At 37.0% G+C, this 23,383-nt stretch overlaps 1 protein-coding gene across 1 annotated transcript; it reads right to left on the bottom strand.

Moving 5' to 3' along the window:
- Positions 1–4,234: 4,234 nt before the first annotated feature.
- LOC591593 (phospholipase DDHD2) lies at positions 4,235–23,332 on the bottom strand. The gene is made up of 17 exons (XM_030985487.1): positions 23,166–23,332; positions 20,455–20,835; positions 19,774–19,970; positions 18,581–18,782; positions 17,366–17,562; positions 16,422–16,629; positions 15,541–15,630; positions 15,188–15,329; positions 14,466–14,674; positions 12,865–13,145; positions 12,118–12,213; positions 10,429–10,603; positions 9,378–9,544; positions 8,831–8,936; positions 6,755–6,997; positions 5,689–5,809; positions 4,235–4,772 (listed from the first exon to the last, which is right to left on the bottom strand). Exons 1-17 carry the CDS (start codon positions 23,278–23,280, stop codon positions 4,655–4,657), a joined length of 3,048 nt encoding a protein of 1,015 aa, XP_030841347.1. The 5' UTR covers positions 23,281–23,332; the 3' UTR covers positions 4,235–4,654.
- Positions 23,333–23,383: the final 51 nt, after the last annotated feature.

Below are 23,383 nucleotides of genomic sequence, written 5' to 3'. Positions count from 1 at the left end.
AAAAAAAAAAAATCAATTTTGGCACAAAAGTCCTACGGCAGCTGTTTCAGTGACGTACCGTACCACACTAAAAGGTATGGGCTCTTCAAATCAGCTGAATCGGTAATGTCTCTGTGATATAGTGATGCAAAACTTTCCAATTTGTTCCAACACACAAAATATGACTAATATTTCAGTTTTCCAAAAATGTTGTGACTCAGGAATCTGGATGCCTTTTTCTTTTTAGAGGACCTGTCGTAATATACTCTCCACAATATATTTTGAGCAATGCCACAAGGGTAAAGGCACTTGGTAGAAAAACAGAAATTAGTAAAACTTTTGTACTTGATAAACGGAACAGTTTTCCGTTGCTATGTCATAATCTTCAGATGTTTTCAAATATTCATAATTTAGTGGTCCTATTTATTTTAAACTTCCGCCATTCTTTTCTCTGATATTTCTGCTTTCATTCAAATGACTTATTACAAGGGTTGGATTTCCATTTAACTATACTGAATACCAGTAGTCATCTTTGAAAAAAATGTACATGTAAAAATGAAAAAAATGTAATGAACACTGCACATTTCTTCTGTTGGAGACTTTCGCAAAGAAAATAATTGATTTACACAATTACACTAGGTCCATATACATTGTAACTTCTCCATCTCTCATCTTCTATACCACTACACACTCGCAGATCAAATGACATCGTAAACCAGAGATCTCATTTTTAACAATAGATTTAATATGCTTTCGTATAATAGGCTGTAATTGGCTGGATACATTTTAGAAATTAACGATGTATTGAAGAAACGATGCATTAAAACAAGGATCCATTTTAATACTTCTGATCCCTGTATCATACTCTATTCTCAAGTCTTTAAAGAGAAGGTTGAGTTCTGTGAACGGGTAAAAAATAATTTGTGAGCGTTTTCATTGTAATTATGCAAGGGTGGAAGAACATCAGATTAAACATGTTCCCTGAAAAGCATGGCTCGTCAAGTGCCTTCATATTCTAAATATGACATGAAACATCGTAAAAATCCGGGTAGGATTTTTTCGCCATGTGTTTGTGTAGTCCCATATACATCGTTCTGTGTACAGTGCTTGTAACTTTGCCAAGATTTGGCCAAATTTCTTATCATTTTGATGATTCCAGAACCTTGCATTACACATTAATACTTATATACTAGATGATCAACCTTTTCTGATAGATTCCACACCGTTTCTTTCACAATGCAATCACATGACCAGAACTCAACTTTATCTTTAAAACCGATATAGAGAGTATTTTTGCTCTTTCTTCCACTCTCCAATAAAAGGCCCTTTCAATCAAATACACATACGAGTAGCAAATACAACAGCTTCATCGTATTCCTATCTTAGATAAAACTTCTGAGAATTACTTAATTCTCACCATTTCTACAACAATAACAAGTTCTTAAAAGCTACATGTAATTTGAACAAGGCTTTAGAAGGTGAGCAATAAAATGGCAATATGGGCATTTCTGACCCCGGCATGTCAAAATAATACTTAACAACAGAAAGAGATGTTAAACTTTAAAATCATATATTTCTTCATGTCACATGTAAACCTGTACATGTAGTATTGCCACTATACAGTATACTAATATGGGTGTAATATGATGCATTCTTTAATGCACTTTTCATATTTATAAATTCCCAATTTTCAACTAAAAACGACATTGCAGGTTCATCTTAGAGTACATGTAGATGATCCAAATCTTTAAAAATGGCAAATTATCAATAATGACTATAACAAATATAAATTCTTGCCAATTCTGTGCAAAAAGCAAAAAAAAAACATGTCCTGAAGTATGATAACTCTGTTATGGTGAGGAAGCCCCTCTAACTAAAGTGGATTTATTTAATTTGCGACGACCCCTTTTATGCTTGAGATGACCCCTTTTCTGTATATATATATATATATATATATATATATATATATATATATATATACCATGTCATTATCATACATCTAGATAATGTAAATGTATATATGTTGATGTATATGTCTTGAATACACATCAAATAAAATAAAATGTATACCCGATGCAAAAAAATAACTAACATTTGTTTAATTCATGTAAAGTGTACATTGGGAGCGTAAACAAAATACTATATACGGTAAGTCAAAGTTGCATGTAATACTTGTGTAAACGAACAATTCGCACAGAATGTCAAACTGGGACATACTACAATAAACATGTGATAAAGTACTTGTAGAATATTTAATACTTTTCAAAATCATAAAAAGCAGCTTGCTTGTGGCAGAAGCAATAATCTTCATCAGATTAGAAACCAATAGCATGCAAACAGTGCACAAGAAATTACTAATAATCTGTAATAATTGCCTAAATATGATCTACTGGAGACTAAATAATTTTTAAAAGATAATAAATATATATCTATTTTCAGGGTTTTACATAAAGGCTTTGCCGAATTGGGCTTTTGGCAAATGATAACCAGATAATGGACCAGCATGGCTAACAACTGTATTTGCCCAAAACATACATCTAATCTAAGTCTTGCAAAAATTGTGACTTTGAAGGACAAATTTACATTTACAGCAGAAGAAAATGTTCTATTTATAACTATTATTCTCTCCTCTTACCCCCCCCCCCCTCGCAATTTGAACAAGCACCATATAAATAAAGCTTTTTTGAGTGTTTTTTTTTTTTTTTTTTTAATTGGTGAGTATAACCTTCTGTTCCTTTATACCATTTTGGAACAAAACAGGCATGACAAAGATTTAGATTTTTTTCCCCCTTCCATTTACATGTTAAATCAATCGGGTCATCAAATTCTATAATAGACAATCTTACCAAGTACATGGTACATAAGTGTATACAGTATTAACTTCTTTTAGTAAAAATTAAAATCACATATAAGTGCATTTCATTATGGTATCTTCTCAAATTACTTTCAAATAAATAAATCTTATTGTATACATTCTGTAACTATTGTATGTAATCTCTACATACATTTAAACTTGTAACTAAAAGATGTTTTTTCTGTGGGGGGGGGGGGGTAGTTCAAAGAACATAAACATTATGGTATAGAAATTGGAGGATTTGTATGTGGAAAATATCTAATTAGTACAGGAGCAGAACTGTCTCGTATTCAAATTGGTCTAAAGCAATATTCATAATAATATTCCGCTTTTATATAGCGCTTAATACAAATGTCTCTAAGCGCTCTACAGATATACTATTACCCCGGTCATTTTGCGCACAATCTCCACTCCCTGGGGAGCATTCCTACCAGGCATTACTTGACGCTCAAAAACTGTTTGACCAACAATGGCGGTTGCATTCTACCGGGTATTTATATTCATAAATGGCATTATTCATAGAACTTCTAGTAAGCTCCGAAGAGAAGTAAATAATACCATTGTTGAATAAGGGTTACGATCAGGATAACATGTCTGCAAATATTTCATGAGGGTATTACATTTTTATCATGGCATGAACATAGCCCTAAAGAAACTCTATCCAGTAAAGTTTTTGATTTTTTTTTTCTTCATTTGTTTCAAGACTAAGAATCATAAAAAACTATATTAACATGAGATGTAAAGTAAACATGTTCCTAGCTTAATTGGATAAAAAAAGAACAAGAATATGTACGTAAAGTTGTCTTCAGGCCCGGACATTATTTCTACATTTTAGCTTGATTCAATGGACTACAGCATGTACAGGAGATGTGATGGCCCAGTGGTAGAGCAGTGGTTTCATAACTGGGAGGTCCCAGGTTCAAAACCAAGTCAATGCGCTAGTGCCCTTTTGTAAGGCATGAATCCACATTATCAAGCTCCTTGGTGAGGACTTAAAGCCATTGGTCCCCTGGTTGCTTTCTTGCAAGCATACATATGCTTTCTTAGCAGTCAGGTAACACAAACATACAAACTAACAAATAAATGGACAGTAATAATATAAGTATTCCTTCTTGGAGCTCAGATTACAGAACACATGTATGAACACAAGCAGGGAAGGGGAAATGGACATTGCCGAAATACCGTACATGTACTAGTAGCATGATATCATTCCTATTTTGGATCAAAGAATGGGTGCAGGAACAGATTACTTGGACCAGACTTTATCCACTTAGCTCAATATTATTCCTATTATGGATCCAGAACTAAAACTAGTACAGTCAAACCTGCTTTAGTGACCACCTGTCTACAAAGGCCACATTTGTTGTTTCCCTTGAAAATGGTTTCTCATTGAATCATGTACTAAAGGAACCTGTCTACAAAGGCCACTTTTTGTGTTTCCCTTGGGTGGTCGCTATAGACAGGTTTGACTGTACTAGAAAGCTGTCTACATGGCATGACATTATCCCTCATATGGATAAGTGACTTTAGAACCAGAACAAAAGAACTAGAAGCTTGTATGGTTATATTCTCAACTCTGATCAAATGTCATGACAAGAGCACGAACAGGCACATGTACAGACCTAAACATCATCTATATGGCTTAATAATGTTCTGAGCTTGGAACAATGAGTTCAAACATAAAAAAGAACAGACACGAAACAGTACCAACTTGACATGCAATCATTCCTGGGTACTGACAGATTAAGAGCAGGACCAGGAATAGGTACTGGAAGTGGTCTACATTGCTTGATACTATTCCAAACTGGTCTAAGACCAGACTTAGTATCTGAGAGGAGTACTAGGTGCTGAGTCTGATCTTGGTCCAGATATTTGAGGGTAGATTCCTAGGACTCCGTAGACCTCCTTTAGCACCAACAAGACTGTGTCCTCAGATTCCCTGCAGGAAAGGAGAAAGAGAGAAAACATAATTTAAGCGTGTTGTTGTAGACCGGAATTTCATTTCCAATGTGGTATTATAAGTACATTAACTTATACACAGGTTCTTAAATCTTAACATGACTTAAGGTAAGGTAAGGTAAGGTATTTATTCATCAACATATCGCAGCCAATGGGTGACTTGCATGCATGATTTACAGATATTTGGTTTAAATATATAAAAAAACAGATCATATCTACAATTCATTATTAAACAATAATTCAACGAAAAACTCAGTAAAAATCAGAAAGGGAGAAAGAAATAAAGGCAAAAACGTGGAGCAGGAAAATAAGGAGAAAAGGAAAGGAAAGTTGAGGGAGAGAGAATGGAGAAAGAAGAGAGAAGAGAAGGGAGAGTGAGAGAGAGAGAGAGAGACAGACAAAGAGAGCGATAGAGAGCGAGAGAGAGAGGGTGAAGAGGAACAAAGAGAGAGATGAACACGAACACAGAGCTGGTATAATATAATACAAATTAAAAAATTAAAAATGTAATTGAAAAAAGTTTATTTCATTCACGTTAGTGGGAATCGACTTCAAAGAAATTGATTAACAAAAAAGTAATTTTGAGGCAAAAGAAAAAATACATTTCCATATTTACAGGCAACATTCAAGGTCAATTGTTGATTCCATTTGTATCATCAAACCGGAGTAATAATATGATTGCAGGGCCCTTCGGGAGAACAGTGTTATCATCATTAGTATTATTATTATCATTATTATTGTCATCATTATCATTATCATTATCATTATTATCATTATAGAAAAACTTGTTTCAAACATGGAATCTCCCAGTTTCAACATCAACACTCTATGAATCCGGCATTTTACAAGATTCCCAAACTACATTGCCTTGACATCTTTGCTTAGCATCTTCTTACCAATAACATGCATGACTGCTCATAGCAAAGAGATATTCATTGAAGCTTTCTAGGGGAGCCTCTTGCAGGACATAGTCAATTCGCTTTCCTCCGTTCAACTGGCCAAGTCGTAGGTTCTCTTCTGTAAAAGGAAAGATAAACATAAACGTTTAAAGGTATAGACCAGTTTTGGAAACGCCCCCCTCTCAAAAAATGAAATGGAGGCTCTTATTACCAATCATGTGAAAGAATATTGTTTTGAATAATACTGTACATGATCATACAAATGTTGCCGAGAAACTGCCTACAAATTGATATAATTGGTAAATTATTATATCTATTTGGACCTGATAGATATAACGCACGTGTCACGCACATGTCACATAGTCCCATATACATCTTTCTGTGTACAGTGCTTGTAACTTTACCAAGACTGGGCCAAATTTCTTATCATTTTGATGATTCCAGAACCTTGCAGTACACACCAATACTTATATGCTAGATGATCAACCTTTTCTGATCGATTCCACAACATTTCTTTCACAATGCAATCGCATGACCATAACTGATCTTTATCTTTAAAGTTTGTTCTACTTTGCACAATCAAATTGTCTTTATGAAGTCACAAAATTCTTATGAACAACTACAATGGAGAGAATAATCAAAAGATATTCAGAACTAGATCTAGCAAAAGTACATTTTGGTACTTGGATCTGAATAAGTATTAAAGGTGAAACAATACTTCTCCATTATATAGGACTAAATAATATTTTTAGAGAAATGAGCCACCGGTACATATACATCAATGGCTTCACATACCACACACAGCTCAGTTGTGGGGACTGTAAAGCATGTACTTAGCATACAGGGGTTCTTTTCAACGCGAAGCAAATATTTCATTCATGACCGTCTGATATAGTTTCGAGTTTTGAAAGAGGGGAACAGAAGACAAAATAAAAGCAATCCAAAATACATTGATATAAAAATGTGCATCATATTTCAGATAGCACACTTAGATCTGATGAGATGAAACAGATCCAGTCCATCATTTGAGACATAGTTTATTTCTGAACATTTAAAAAGCTACCTTGATCTCTCGACTGTCCATCCGCTTCTGCTTGCTGATTGGCTTGCTGCTGTTTACTCAGTTGCTCGGCAACCGCTTCCATCTGCTCGTCCGTGACACTATTGGGATCTTCATTTTCTTCGTTTTCTTCTTCCGTCCGATGAGCCAGGGCAAACTGATGCAGGGTGGCCCACGTCTTCTTCATCGACTCAAGCAGGCTACGCTTGAGGTCGGAGCCAAAGTGGGACAGGCTCTCTCGAAGTTCTGTTTAAAGAAATAAATACAATTAAATCCAGCAGTGGTCTATACCAACTCTTTATTTTTGTTTTCTTTACAAGGGATCAGAATTGAAAGTTTTAGGGTCTGTGAGCATGGCCCTCTGATTATACTTAAAAATGTTGGGGTCCAGAGTTTTGGAGGTCCATGTGTACTAGCTAGGCCACTGTTAGAGTTGAGCCCTACACACAGTAATGATAAATATTAATGTTGTCAGTTAACCATGTAATAAACCTGATATAATTATGACTGCGAAAGCACTAAAAGTTCTGACTGTACAGACCAATAAAGGGTATGAATGCTGCATTGATTGATAGTGAATTAATGATTCAAAATTGAGATAGCTTGTTACTGTCTGGCTTGTTAGCATAGTTCTGTTTCAGAAAATTCATAGAGTTGATACATCACAGCAGTTGATTTAGTAATTATTGTCTTTAATTTCTCAAAAAATTGGAGGCCAGAGAGAGCCAGATGATTAGACACCTACTAACTTTGAAATTTGAATTTACCACAAATTATATGACCCAAATCAGGCCATCTCAAGAAAATTTGAGTTCAACAAACTCCTTAAACAAATTATCTCTAGGGTAACAAACTTTCTGAGTTTATTACATCACCTTTGAACTGGTTTAATCTGGTTTATGAGAGAAGTAGGTCACACAACTTTGTTCATGACAATGTTTGTTGTATATTACACAGGAAATACCAAAAGTGAAATTGACACAAAACAGCTGCACAGGAATTGCAATTGACCATTTGTACATTACAGACGAGGAGAAATCTACATGAAATCAACAAGGGAGTAATTTCAAGGCCAGAATTTGTAAACAAGGAGGAATGCGTAATTAACAAGGAAACCTACGGGCCTGTATAAATGATGGCTATTGCAGTGAGTGTAGGATAAATGCTAAAGCTGCAGAGACAACTTCAAACATGAATTTCAGAAAATGCTTACATCTTAATAATAAAAGATATTAAATGTGAAGTTTGAGTACTGGCCAGGCAATTCCACTGTAAAATTGACTATCATGGAGTTGATACAAATAGTTTAATATGCAGTTAAAGATAATAATTGTACGACCATTGAGGTCAATTTTTTTTGTGTGTACATGCCAAAAGAGGGACAGACTTTCATTGAGACCTGCTTAAGCATAGAGATGTGTACTACTGACAGACTCAAGAAAATTAAAATTAATTATCAGAAGACCAAAAGGTAAGAGAATGATCATAAACAGTGAGAGAGAAAAAAGACATGCATGCCAAAAAAATAGAAATAGAATAGAAAGAATGAGAGAAAGTGAAAAAGAAAGACAGACACACAGAGATTGAGAAAAAAAAGAGAGAGAGAGAGAGAGACAGAGAGACAGAGAGACAGATACATGGATTGAGAAAGAGAGAGGCAGACAGAGAATGAAAGAGAGACATAGATTGAGAAAGAAAGAGAGACAGACAGACAGACATACAGTAGATAGATTGAGAAAGAGAAAGAGACAGACAGACATAGATTGAGAAAGAGAGAGAGACAGACAGACAGACATAGATTGAGAAAGAGAGAGAGAGAGAGAGACAGATACATAGGTTGAGAAAGAGAGAGATAGACAGAGATTGAAAAAGAGACAGAGACTTGATTGAGAAAGAGAGAGAGAGAGAGACAGACAGACAGACAGAGAAACAGAGACAGAGATTGAGAAAGAGAGAGAGAGAGACAGACAGACAAACATACATAGATTTAGAAAGAGAGAGATAGAGAGGTAAAACAAAAGGTAGATAGAGAGAGAGATAAATAAGACGGAGGGGTAGAGTGGCTAAACCATAGCTCACCTAGATGAAGGCGTTTTCTTCCTTTGTGATGAGGCATAAGAACTGGCTTGATATCTGTTAGGGTTGGGTGGATCAGGGGCTCAATACGGTATGCCACAGGGTCAAGCTAAAAACAAAAGATGAAACAACATAGCATTCAGTTAACAACTAAATTATTCATAACCTTTAATACCAAGTTTTGTAATTGTTTAAGTATGTGAAAATTTGATATGTCCCCATTTACATATACCGGTAATACTATTAAATAAAGACCTTAATTCAACCAGTCCATCTTTTATTCTTGAGGTACAACACAACACAACATAACCCCCCCCCCCCCCAAAAAAAAAAAAAAAAAAAAAAAGTTGAAATTTACAATGGGTATGACTGTAACTAATTTTTTTTTCATAATACTAGTTGTTCTATGGCACAGAAAACTGAAATACCTGTAGCAACATAAGAAAATCATATGGATATCAAATTCAAATTTCTTGGGTGAAAATAAAATAAAAATCATAAATGCCTGGGTTATTAAAGTCAGGAAAGAATGACGAAATAATCAACTTACAGGGTGGAACACGTTGAACATGAAAGGGCAGGTCGGTAGTCGATAGTTCTCGCCCACTCTTCCTACACCTCTAGTTGTGAGGAACATACCAATGGGAGAACCCAAGGCAAAGAAACAGGCTGGGTTGAAGTCTAGCTGCGGATAGTTGACAAATGGCTGCCCAACACCTGGGTAACATAAGGAATCAAAATTCATTTAAATCCCCACTGCACTTCTTATAGCTACTTGCGCCCTCTACATTGTAAACAATGCCTAATCGGTGACCATTGGCCCCCATATGATCCCCTTTTTCTTATGTTAATTGAGAGCTGATTTGATGAGATAACCACCTGTCAGTGACCATATGCAGGGAGGTCTAATCCATCCTGGCCAAACTAGTGCAGACAGGCTTTAAGATCATTCAATTTGGAACACTAATCATCAGTTAAAATGTACTACCAAGTACTGTTCGACAAATATAAACACAGGTATGGCTTAAATAAATGGTGATAAAATAAGAGTGACAAATGGTTGGGCCATATCTTATAAAGAGTTGTGATTGATCCAAAACAAATCCACTAATCAATCAACTTGCTTTGCAGCCCCCTATCTCTTACACGTATGTCTTAGTTCTTTAAATGACGGGGCCCAGGACAAGTTTTATGAAACAGACATAATTGAAGTTCATTTGAGCTCATTAATCAGCAGATAATAAAATATAACAGGTACCAAGGGCAGCCGGCATCTGAGATTCCAAAGAACAGGGGGGTGTTTCACAAAGATCCTAAGTCGAAGTTGACTCTAAGTTGGACTTAAAAATTCTGGAGAGCCATTTGTAGCCTTAAAAGCAAAAATTCCAAGTATTTTAGACTTTTCATAAATTCCACATCAAGAACATAAAATCTCCTTGATAATAGAAAATATGAACGATTTGAATCAACATTATAGGCCTTTTAAAATAACTTTTACAAATATTTTCAAAGATGCTAACGGCTTTCTATAATTGTTAAGTCCAACTTTAATAGAGATAAGTTCAACTTAGGATATTTGTGAAACGTTCCCTTGTACTCACCCTCTAGCCCTGGTTCATAGTCGACATGGACAGACATTGCAGGATGAAGACCGTCCCTGGATGGTTGTACTGCTGTTGAAGCATTCAGCTCTTCCCGTCTCTGTCTCTCCTCCTCCACAGCCTTCTGTTCAGCCCTCGTCTGCTCCTGTTGCATCCTTCCTTCCTTCCGCTTTGCCTGCAATGCAAACAGGTGTTATGCAATGTTTCTTACTGACAGGCCTGTGAACCAACGGATTACCAACTGTCTTTCAAGGAATTGTGGGAACACGCTTAGTGGAAGCATGACATTACACAGTTTCTCAAAGGGATAGTTGAGTTCTCTTGCAGAGGGCGCTACACAAATTTTTTTTTTTGTGAGATAATAAAAAAATGAGTGTCAAATTTGAAAAAACATACAATGTAAATGACAAAATCTTCTTTGTTTGATCAAAAATCGGTTCAGAGACGGCTGAAATATCCGTAAATATAACGATTTCTAATATTTGTGTACCAACACAAATATTCAATGATTTGAAAAAGCCGTTGAAAAAAATGAAATAGCGCCTTTTACATTGTATTTCAGCCAATGCTGATGTTGACTTTTTCGTGTTGGTTTATATTACGCACAACCAGCCGGCCCATGTACTCTTATTTTTAATTTATTCATGAATTTACGGTCACCTTATTTTTGTGAAAGTGGGGCTGAATTGGAATGGTCGTATTGGCTAAATTTCACACATTTTGGGGTCTAAAATTACCTTCATAGCAATTTTAGGTCCTAAAAGGCCACCAGAAATAACATAGATAAGAATAAGAGCAATAACCATGCACTTTGAAGGCATTTGCGGTCTGAAAACAGAACTCAACTATTCCTTTAAATTTGAAACCTCTTTCTCTTCTCTGAATGACATGTAGCTGGTTTTTATTAAAAGGTAGAATAGACCAGTTTAATAAGATATTCAAATGTATGGATGTTTCTTTCCTGGGGACCTAGTGACAAGGTTTACCATCAGCCTGTTATTAATGAATGAACAAAAATACTTGGAATCCAGTCTGCATACATTACTTGTTGCTATCTCGGGCAAGCCTTAAACAAGCTTACATGTTGTCAAGAACAACCTTTCTTTAAACAGTATGCATAAAATTTGAACCTGTCTATTGTAATTGATACAATAATTTTGTCTTTTAACAGTCTGAGAACTAGAAAATTAGTAGATTCATACTCAATGGCATCATGCTCATTATTTCAAAGTCATGCAAATCATAGATCTCTGTTAGTTGCTGCCTAAGCATGCTATCGCTCATAGAAATATATGATTTCAAAGACAACTGTTAGCTCAGCTCAGCTTATTTCATTTCTACCTCATGCACACTTTTTGTAAGACACAAAAGTATTAAAGGTATTAAACAAAGACCCTAATTCAACCAGTTCGCCTTTTATTCTTGAGTTAAGAAAAAAAAATTAAAAAAATTAAAAGGGGTATGAATAATTTTGTTGTGAACTGTATGTTTTTTCTTCTCTTCAATATTTAATGTAAGAGCCCCAATCTTACAATATTTTACAATCAATTTTGTTATGTTCTAAAAGTGTAATTTTTCATTATAATTTTGGATAACAGGATCTTGTCTTTTAGAAGCATAGTTTCCTTTTAACTCTAAATGTTAATTTAGTAAGAAGACATATCTTGTATTTTTTTGAAGAAAAGTTACCTCTTTCGTTGCCTGATCTCGCAGGAAGCCCCCTAGCTTCTTCCTGGGGCCGAGGGGAATCCCCATCTCTTTCAGATCCGCATCACTGCACATGAGCTGGTGTTAGGGATAAGATCATATACAAGAAAAGCGTTGCTAGGATCATTTCTAGTGCAGTGTTTCGGTTTTTAACACCAGTGTTATACTGATTTGATGTCATTTTGATACAAAGCAGCTTTCAAGTACTATGGTGCTAATAATAAAATGGGTTATAATTGCTCTACCGGTAGTCTAAATTCATGTATAACAATAACACAAACACCTACGATTAACACCATCACAAACACCTACATTGACACCATCACAAACACCTACATTATTAACACCATCACAGTACTACACAACAATCATAATGCACAGCACTAAATTCAACTTTGCTTGGATTAACAATTGTACATGCAGGGAGAATGCATTCAAAATATCATCATTACTGTACTAACCGTTAATAGCATTCTCATGAGTCTTTTACATTCTACATTAACTGCAAAGCAGCATCGTAATAGGAAAAGACTGCTGTTTTTAACATGCAATTTTTTTTCTCCGTCATACATGTGGCAAGCAACAGCACTCTAATTTGTCTTGAATCACTTTTCTTTAATTTCTCTTTATATAAAGCAAATATTATAATTCTAGGGCTGGATATGCAATCCATAGCATATATACATGTACATGTATATCAGGTTAAAGAAGGGCGAAAAAAGGTCATACCAGACTCTCCATGTCGATTCGTTCCTCCTCGAACTTGGGTAGCAGGTCCAGTAGGCCCATAGATTCCAGGGACTCTTCCAGAGATATCACAGCAGGCCCATCGTCCAGTGCAGCCCCACTCAGTAGAGATGCATTGCTGCTGGAGGGTGTAAGAGATTCCGCAGATGGGGCTGGAGTCGGGGGCTTGTCCCTGAAGACTTCCGATTTGATGAGGTTCTCTTCGGACTCCGCCTCGTCGCCGTCCCCCTGGTGCTTGAGAAGGTCGAAAGCAATGAGGGAACCTAAAGAAGAGTTACAAGAATAAGCAATAGTTGATGCTGTCTGCTGAATCAGTTGTGAAAAGGCAGGTGTACATTGTAAGTGTATCTTATTTAAAGGTATAGACCAGTTCAGGTCATGCGATTGCATTGTGAAAGAAACGTTGTGGAATCGATCAGAAAAGGTTGATCATCTAGCATATATGTATTGGTGTGTACTGCAAGGTTCTGGAATCATCAATTAAAGAAATTTGGCCCAGTCTTGGTAAAGTTACGAGCACTGTATACAGAAAGATGTATATGGAACCACACAAACGTGTGGCATAGAAATCTGTCCTGATTTTTATGATGTTTCATGCCATATTTAGAATACTAAAGCATTTTTGAAGATCCATGCTTTTCATGGAACTTTTTTTTATCTGATATTCTTTCACACTTGCATAATACAATGGTAAAGCTCACAAATTATTTTCACCTCTTCCCAGAACTCAACCTTCTCTTTAAAACTTTGCAACTCTTCCACAGAAAAATCCTCATGACTGTCAGCACAAACAGCTTCTTATATTCCACATACATTCAAGGTCACTAACACACTATACTTTCATACCTTCCAACATCCACAGCACTGCAGACAATAATTCACTTTAACATAAAAAATATATTTTAAAAAAAATTATATTTTATCCGATACCAAACATCTAGACAACAGAGACTAATGAATAATAGTGCACGCTTCAAAGCCACATTTTGTTTCTAATGTGTGACGTTGGGAAGTAGATAGAATAATCCTAAAATTGGATGAAAAAGGGTCACAAAAATGGCCTAAGAAACGTGCTCTGAAGATATTTGCTCCACCGTCAATATCCTATACTATCAAAATCACTAAATTCAACCCACAACCAATCACTATACCCAATCTTAACCTCATACTTAAACTTAAAACTTGACAGCAATCCAGACCCTAACCCTATACATTTCATGCAATACAGACTGCAGGGGGGTGTTTCACAAAGACTAAGATCGACTTTAAGTTGGACTTAACTATGGCAAGCTGTTCATGCCACTGTTTGCTCTCACCATTTACTAGCATTGGTCTCTCAAGGGATGTACAAATCATGGTCACAAATCTACAGAATATACATTTGTTGATAATTCATTATTGAAGGAAAAAATATTTATCTAGATATCATAATGGTGAGAGCAAACAGTGGCATGAAAGGTCTGCCATAGTTAAGTCCAACTTAAAGTCGATCTTAGTCTTTGTGAAACAGTCCCAGCAATTGTCAGATCATAAACACACACACACATCCACAGAGGGACAAAGAATAATCATCATTAACTCACCTAAACTATGTCCAATAAGGGACGCCTGGCCACAGAAATCTGGGTTTCTCTCTTGAAATTTGGCATACAATTTGTTGATCTCCGAGCACACCACCTCGGCAATCTGCTGGGCGTAGATAGGACTGGTGTAGAAGAGAATGTCTAGAAGTGTCTCATTGGTGAAGTTCCGTAAACGGTTGATGCTGGGCAGAGTGATGCGCTTTAGTCGCCTGTTGCAAAGAAGACAGAAAGCATGAATAACAAGATGCCTGGTATGCTGGGGACTGTGTGTACGGACTCTAAACAAAAATAAATCTTTTTCTTTTGCCTCTGGATTTCATATAGTACTGTCCAACACAAATCTTAACAGATTTGTGAATATTGCTTGTCATCTTCTTAAAATTAATGTTTGATAACAAATGTCCAGGAACTAACCTGTCTGGACAAAAGACTTGTGGGTAATACAACAAAGTCAATGAATGGCCGTGGAAAGGGAAATTTTTACAATTTTAGAGTATAACTCAAACATCAAACAAGATAGCCAATTCAAGCTATATATGAGTATCAGACATTCAACATACAAAACTAACAAGCTGAAATTGGTGACTGGCAATAATAACTGACTGCTGAAATAAGCTTGAGGTTGAAGCCAGAACACCAAAGCCGAACAGACACTTTCTTCCAAAATAGAGCTGTGAACCAAACAGAGCTTCTCGTGCAACATTTTAAAGCAATACACTTGCCTGTCGACTCCTGTGGCGTCCCCATGGAGAGCTGCATACCAGTAGACCGGTAGGAACTCCACACGCCCCGCCCTGCCTTCATCCTGGGCCTGCTTGAAGTGGCTGCTCATCAGACCCAGAGACAATGACCTGAAGTCATCAACTAGACAGGAGCAAGAATGAAAAGAGAAATCAAAGTGAAAACAATGTTCCTACAAATTTGTTTTTATGTTTTCAATTAACATAAGAAAGAGGGCATCATGGGGATCAACAGGTACCAATTAGGCATTGTTTGCTATATAGAGGGCGCAACTAGCTACAAGTAGTGCAGTGGGGCTTTAATACACATAAATTAGACTTTAGTCTGGACTTACCACATTCTGTAATGGTTCTAAATCTCAAATCACACACGGGTCCTATTCCATGGATCACAAAGACAAGGTGGTCCACTTGACTTGGTTCTCCTGTACATAGACAAACAAATGATAAAATTAAAATATCATATTTTATTTACACACAAGAAACACAATCAGATTACCATAACATAACATAGAGACTTCATAGTCAAGTGATTTACACACTTGACTGAAGATGCAAGAATAGTGGGTTTCAAAAGTTGAAATATTGTATCTTCTTTACATCTAGAAGAAACACAATGTGAAGGTGACATATAGATTTCATACTGGTTGAGTGGTTTAAACATTTGACAGGAGAAAGTCGCAAAAGTTGCGAGTTCCATCCCTGTCATGGCACTAGGGACCATGTAGGATGTGTACATCATTCTTTGCATCTTTAATAAAGTCCTCAGACTGATCACAATTTTATAAAGTCATCAGATTTATGAATTTACAAAGGTAAACAAATATTAGAGGTTCTCAGATCTAGATGCATGAGCATAAGACAAGAAAAATTAAAACTCATTGAATTTACTTTTGGAATATCATAATTAATAATTATAATAATAATAATAATGTCTTGTTAACCCAGGGTAGCCTCATCAGTATTCATACTGTTCTCCCTGAGGGCCCTGCAATCATATTATTAACCCGGTCATCGGATTCAGGCTTACCCGCACACAATGTATGCACATTCTCCACTCCCTGGGGAGCGTTCCAGCCAGGCATCATCTTTACGAGCGCACATTTGCTAATCTAAGCACATTAGCTTTTGCATCCTACCAGGTATTCAAGATTTTCTTTTTTTTAATTGTCAACCAAATTTAGACACCCTTGGACACGATGATTGAATCACCAACCTTGTTGGATGCTGTCGATATCATCGACACCTCTCTTGACCACCCTAGGTCTCATCTGAGTATCCGGCGACGCCCCCCACTCGTCGGGTCTGGTGGAGGGTCGAAAGTGGACGATGACGTTGGGGTTGTGCATGATGATGGTCTCACCGTCGGAGAGTTCCAGTCTCCGGTGCCACTGGTTCTGCATGGATGCAGTACGGTATTCTTCCTGAATTCAGATAGATATATTGGTATTGAGTGGATGGTTTGCTATTGCATGGAAATTGGGGGATCAAAGTCCTTTAACAACATTTAAAGATGGTGTAGCATGACAAGACTACGTGTCTTTCCCGTGGCCTGACTCGGGGCCAATCGGGTATAATACGATTCATACGACGCGACCGCAGTATTCATGTGCGTGCAACATACGCGAAACTGAAGCGTGAGGAGAACTTCGGTCTGTTTCGCGAACACTAGCGCGCTGACCCTTAATCAAGTCCATTCGTTTACGTGCCGTTATCCAAAAGAAGTCGTAGATGACGTTAAAACAGTACTTGCCACGCTACACCCCCTTTAAATGGCAAAAAATAAATAAACCTGGTTGTCTGATCATGGGTCATCTCTGTCATACAGTCATAACTACCTAAAGTAAAGGCAATATGATTCACGGGCACAAGAAGCAACAGATACTTTCAGTTAAACTCTTGGCCTAGTAATGACTGCATCTTAATCAATGAGACTCTGTCAAATTTCAGTTAATATGTTCACATCATTTTTCATATTCAAAGGAAGCTCAACACATCCACGGAACATAAAACTTACAGAGAGTGGTTTTCCTGTACTTGTATATTGAGGCCTAAATACATTAGTTTTCACTCTGTGTAATCTTCAAAAAGCCCTACAACAAACGTTTAGCAATCAACAAATAAAGGTTTAAAAAAATGAAAACAAAGGCCATATCTTACCTCCAGCATGTTCGCCATTTGCTCCTCATAAGGAATGAATCGATTCTCACTGTCGCTCTTATAAAACCATGTGCATCTCCTCACTGGGGAAGGCTGCTCGTCCCAATAGATGGCAAAGCGCAATCTCTCTGACAGACTCACGTCATAGCGCCCTCCATTGGTGGAGATGATAATGTTGCTCTCCGATGAAGTTTGTGCTGTGTGATAAAAAAACAGAATGTGCAAATGTTGGTTAAATACAATCAGTAAAGTGCGATTCATGCACCACCTAAACCCTAATAGTAATGTCATTACAATAGACACAGAAAAATTGGTGCAACGGATTGGTGGAAGTTTGAGCAAAATCCAGTGAAGAAAAAAAAAATTGACAATGCTGTAAAGTTATCTCTCAAAGTCCTCTCACATTTGTTCTGTTCTAAACAAATTATATAATTTTCAGTCATACATGAACGTAACATACAATAATTGCAAAGTATTTTTACACAACCCTGCATGAAACAAATCTATTTATTCCTTGATAATTAAGAAAAGGGAAACTATTTAGTACAGAGCAAACGTCACAGAGTTGCCCATTTTTACTTCATTGACTACAATTTAAACAATTCATAACCTACCTACACTGTATCATTAATCAGATTTTACTCAACCTTTCACTAATCTGTTTTCTATCATACTTTGTATTTTTACAATCAACTATATATCAGAGTTGGCTTCCTCTATATCTGTATTTCAAGGTTCTACAACCAAAATGCAATATCATCACAAGGTAATTAAGAAAAAAATTATGATTTCATGGCTTGAAATATGAACAGACTGTGTCTCCTGATCCTGATTGTAGGTATTATGTAACTTCTTCTACCCTCTCATGCTAAAAGGTCACATAACTAACAGGTCAGGGGGTGTTTCACATAGATCTTAAGTCGAACTTTACTCTAAGTTGGACTTAATTATTACAGAGAACCATTTGTAGCCTTAAAATAAAATGTATTCAAAAGCAATTGATTTTTCATAAATTCCACATCAAGAACATGAAATCTCCTTGATAATAGAAAATATGAAAGACTTGAATCAACATTTGTATGCCTTTTAACAAAAGTTTTACAAAATATTTTCTAAGATGCCATCGGCTTTCCATAACTGTTAAGTCCAACTTAGAGATAAGTTCAACTTAGGATCTTTGTGAAACACCCCCCCCCCCCCCCCCTGGTTGCATACCTCTGAGCATGGCCTCCTCCAGCTTGATCGAATCGATAATGCTGAATGGCACCCAGACGCTCCTCTTCTCCATCTCCTTGCAGTAGAACCAATGGGGCTGGATGGACTGGTAGGCACCCCCAGGTCTTGGGGATTCACCAGGGGCTGGTTGCGTCTGCTGCTGGACCTCAGCTGCTGTGGGTGGAGGTCTGCTCGCATCATACTGGGATTAGAAAGGGAATGATAATAGACATTTCAATAGTGCCGTCTATCTAGAAATTCTATTCCGAGGTGCACTTATTATTACCCCAGCTTTATTACAGCGCTCTAGCATTTCAAGGAATTAATTCCTGCCAGGTACCCATTTACCTCACCTGGGTCGAGTGTGGCAAATGAAGATTAGTGCCGTATCGGGGATCAAACCAGGACCTTTGAATTTCAAGTCAAGTGCTTAAACCACTCGACTACGTCACTTCTACAGGAAGAGATGATTGGATTGATAAGGCCACAGAGATTTAGCTGAAATAAGGTCAGAGGTTAAATTTTTCGCCTGGAAATTTATTCAAGATAAGCCTGCAGTTTATAGTGAGAATATATTTCGCATTCCAGGAAAAATTGTCTAAAGACATACAATGCCTCAAACCTCCAAAAATGGCTATATTTTGACTGTTGTCTCCAAATTGTCTCAAGTTATTTTATTATCACGTTATCTTCTTCTGTATGTATGAGGCACGGTGGCTCAGTAGTAGAGCAATGGTCTCGTAACCAAGACGTCCATGGTTCGAAACCAATTTCATGTGCTAGGACCCTTTAGGAAGGCATTAATCCTCAGTCTCCTGGTTACTTACTTACAAACATACACCTGCTTTCTTCGCAGACAAGGTAAAACAAACAAACCAACCTACAACCAAAGATACTTAATGTAAGAGCAATTTTGCTTGGCTACAGTCAAATAACCATTGAATTAAGATATTAATGGTAATTTTCTTTGCAATTTGATGTATGTTGCAAAAATAAGTTTATATTTCTATGAAAATGATATTATATCTTCTATTTACCGATGTGACATGAATGAAATTTGGGTATTCAGTAAAATCAACCTCCTCCAGGCAGTTCTTCCCTTTTAGTTATTGTAATTTTTTCACCATCGTTAGCGTGAGGGCATACAAACTTCAATACTTATTCTATAAAAAGTCTAAGACCTTTGTCCCTACCTGTTGTACTTTTGGAGGAGGTGCTAAGATGCCTGGTGGTAAGGGTCCACTTGCTGGTGTGACACCCCCTGTGGGGTATGGCATGGGCCTGTGTTGGTACCCCTTGATACCAAATTTTGGAGCAGCTTGTCCAGAGGGAGGAGCACCAGTAGGTGGAGGAGCACTTGGAGAATAACCAGTAGTTGGTGGTGGTGGCCCTGTGTTTTATAAAATGTATAAATCATATACTGATGTAAAGTTAATTATTATTTTCAAACATAAATTTGATATATAGTTTGTAAATTTGAATATCATTTTGCAACCTTATTCACATTATTTTACAAACTTTTTTCCTCCAAAATTCATTGGTTTAAAAAACAAAAAGATGAATTTTTATTGTGTCATTTTATATAAAAATGGCAGTAATGAATCAGAGATTGGAGAAGGCATTACATTTTTAATTATACCCCGAAAAAGCCAGAATTTTTTTTCAAATCAAGTGAGGATAATAACAAATTATCAAAATCTAATAGCAGGTATACTATCAAAATGCCTCAATATGAACCCAGTGCTATTAAAGAAATATACATTATATGGTTTGCTAAGAAGCAGAAGAGTGTTGACTCAATGCGTAGGGATACGAATGAATACCCTTCTGGATCTCAGCAGAAGAAATAAGATGGGGAAATATGAGGAACATACCTGCAGATGGCTCATCTTGAAAGTGTACTGCGCGAGGCTGAAGGGGTACGTTTTGTGGCGATGTGAACGGCACCGCTTGGGGTGGGGGCGGCCCTGCCTGGAGCGAGGGGGGTGAAGCAAACTGGTTGTTTGGTGCATACGTTGGGATAGTTGCTGGGCCTGCTAACGACGGGGGTTGAGGGGAGGGAAAGGGGGACGGACCCTGGGAGGATATCCCCGCAAACGGGTCTGACTGGGGAGGACCGGACAGCTGCTGCTGCTGCTGGAAGTATGAGAATGTCGAGGGTGCGGCTTGTTGGTTAGAGGGTGGAGGGGGAGCCCCTACATGTAGGTCAGGAGGATCATTTTGTCCCAAGAAACTATCTGCCTCGCCATCTTCCTCTGTTGACAAAAGAAAAAATGAAGGCAGGATGAATGAATAAGTCTTCATTTTTTAGAGGCGCTGGTAGGGTGTTACTCAAAGTTGGGGACAGAACATTGAATTTAAATTCAAAACAAACTTTTTGAAATAAAAAGAAAACTATGAAGGGGTGCCCAAACTTTTTTAGATATCTAAAGTTTGGAGACATACATGTACCCATAGCACCATACCATAGCTCATATCAGATGGCTGACTGAGTTAAAATATACAAAGGGACATGAATCATGCACAAACATTTTGAGGTAACTGGGCAATGAGAATTATCATAAAGGCTTGACAAAAAAATTAGTTATTTGTATCAATATCTTGCCACATTATCATTACAATCAGAGTGAAATTGAAAACAGTCTAATGCAAAATTGAGCTTTGGATTTACTAGTTTGTGTATTGCTTAAAGATAAAGACCAGTTATTGTCATGCGATTGCATTGTGAAAGAAACGTTGTGGAATCGATCAGAAAAAGGTGATCATCTAGCATATAAGTATTGGTGTGTACTGCAAGGTTCTGGAATAATCAAAATGATAAGAAATTTGGCCCAGTCTTCGTAAAGTTACAAGTACAGTACACGGAAAGATGTATATGGGACCAGCACACGTGCACGACACGTGCGTTTATCTCTCACAGTCCAATAGATAAACTAATTTACCAAATATATCAATTAGTAGGCGGTTTCCCGGCAAAAATTTTATCATGTATTAGTCAAAACATATTCTTTCACATGATTGGTAATAAGAGCTTCCATTTCATTTTTTGAAATTGGGGCGTTTCCAATACTGGTCTTTACCTTTGAATTAAGGACTTATTATTTTGGTGATTTTTGTCTTACAGATTATACAGACATCGATAATGACTTGAAAAAAGGCAATGATACTTGTTTTGTTTTTTTAATTATTAGATCTAACCCATTTAATAAAACTTCAGAATAGACTAGAGTCTAGATCAAGATTTTTTTCAAGATGAAAGAATTTTTGCACAAAAGCATCTAGCCTATATAAAATTGTAACCTTTGAAAACAAAGCTTATGATGCTCCTTTCCCATCATAATGATATTAATTCATTCTGGGTTTCGCCTTCTTTGTCGCTAATCATTACACAAGTTGATGCTGACTCATCTGAGATAGTTTGCGTGAAGTTAGCGATCGTAATGATCATCATCAAGTCATAATGTGAACTTCTTGCATGAATTTAACGAGGATCTGAGATAACAGTCGCTAACTTCACGCAGGCGCATGCACCCGCCCTAAATCCACCATCAATATGCACTTGTATTGTCATCTGTTTGATGTGAAACCTGTGAGAAAGTGTACATACTACTAAAGTCCTCGTTTTTAGGAAAAATACTCCAAAAAACATTAGAAAATTGACACGAAACAGATAAGAAAGATAACGGCTTTGAAATCATGAACGTTATTTAAACAATTGTGAAAGATCTATATGATTTTTGGAGTGTTATAGTATGGTATCTCCACGCCGGAGCTACGGGTCCAAAGTATGGTCACAGTTGTGAACAAGTGCCATTTTGTTGTAAGGGCTTAGGCATTCAGACACACAACTATCACAACTCCCTAGCACTCCAGCAACTCATAATACAGTGGTAGGTACGTGACTATCCATGCGCCCATGGTGCATTGATTTGGCACCACGTTCTTAATTCCTGATCAATTTGTAATGCACCGACAGGACTCTATTCAAATCGCTATAGCACTGCTAATTTTAGCACTTACATCATGAATACAGTATCGATCGACATGCAGGGAAATTCACTTCGTATCGTTCTTCAATTATTTTTGTGCGGGTGCGATGATCAGAACCGGAGCTACGAGCAACCGAAGATTGACTAAATATTCCAATCGTCAGATGTGAATGAAGGAATTTAAGTACGGTTTCAAATTGTGTATCTCTCGATAGAATATTTATTTATATATTCTAGTCTACCTGCATGATTTGATTACGCCTTTAGTTTACGGAAACAATGTTTTTTAGCTCCGAAACTTACACGAAGTGTGCCAAGAAAAAATTGGCCGCAACATAACTCTACAGCATTCTACAATCAATCCAATCTTTAACACTATACACATAATGAAGGTAAATTAAAAAAATTAAACAAAAAACAAACAAATTCACAAATCAGTCACACATGCACAACACAAACATCCCAAATGCAAAACAACATTCACTTAGCTTGACATCAGAATGATGCAATGGGACTGTAGTAAACACAGCCGCCCGGTTTGATTGCTGAAAAAATACATGAAATATCCACCAAAAATAATATTTAAAACTTCGTACCTGTAGGAAACAAAGATGCTGTTGCGGGAACGGGTCGAAAAATCCCGGGTGTGATGCTATCATTAGTCGAACATAACAACAATGGAGGTGGGCTGCTCCCTTTTTGGTCTGCCATATTCGCCGGTTCGGTTCTGTTCGATGTGTACACGTCACGTTTACGCGTACTATCCGCAAGGTCAAAGGTCGATTTAAATGTCCGGACTTTCCCGCGCCACAAT

The sequence above is a fragment of the Strongylocentrotus purpuratus genome, unplaced genomic scaffold (genome assembly GCF_000002235.5).
Source record: "Strongylocentrotus purpuratus isolate Spur 01 unplaced genomic scaffold, Spur_5.0 spur5_scaffold_15, whole genome shotgun sequence".
In the NCBI taxonomy this organism is placed as follows: Eukaryota; Metazoa; Echinodermata; class Echinoidea; order Camarodonta; family Strongylocentrotidae; genus Strongylocentrotus; species Strongylocentrotus purpuratus.
This window is presented reverse-complemented; position numbering and strand designations above follow the sequence as displayed.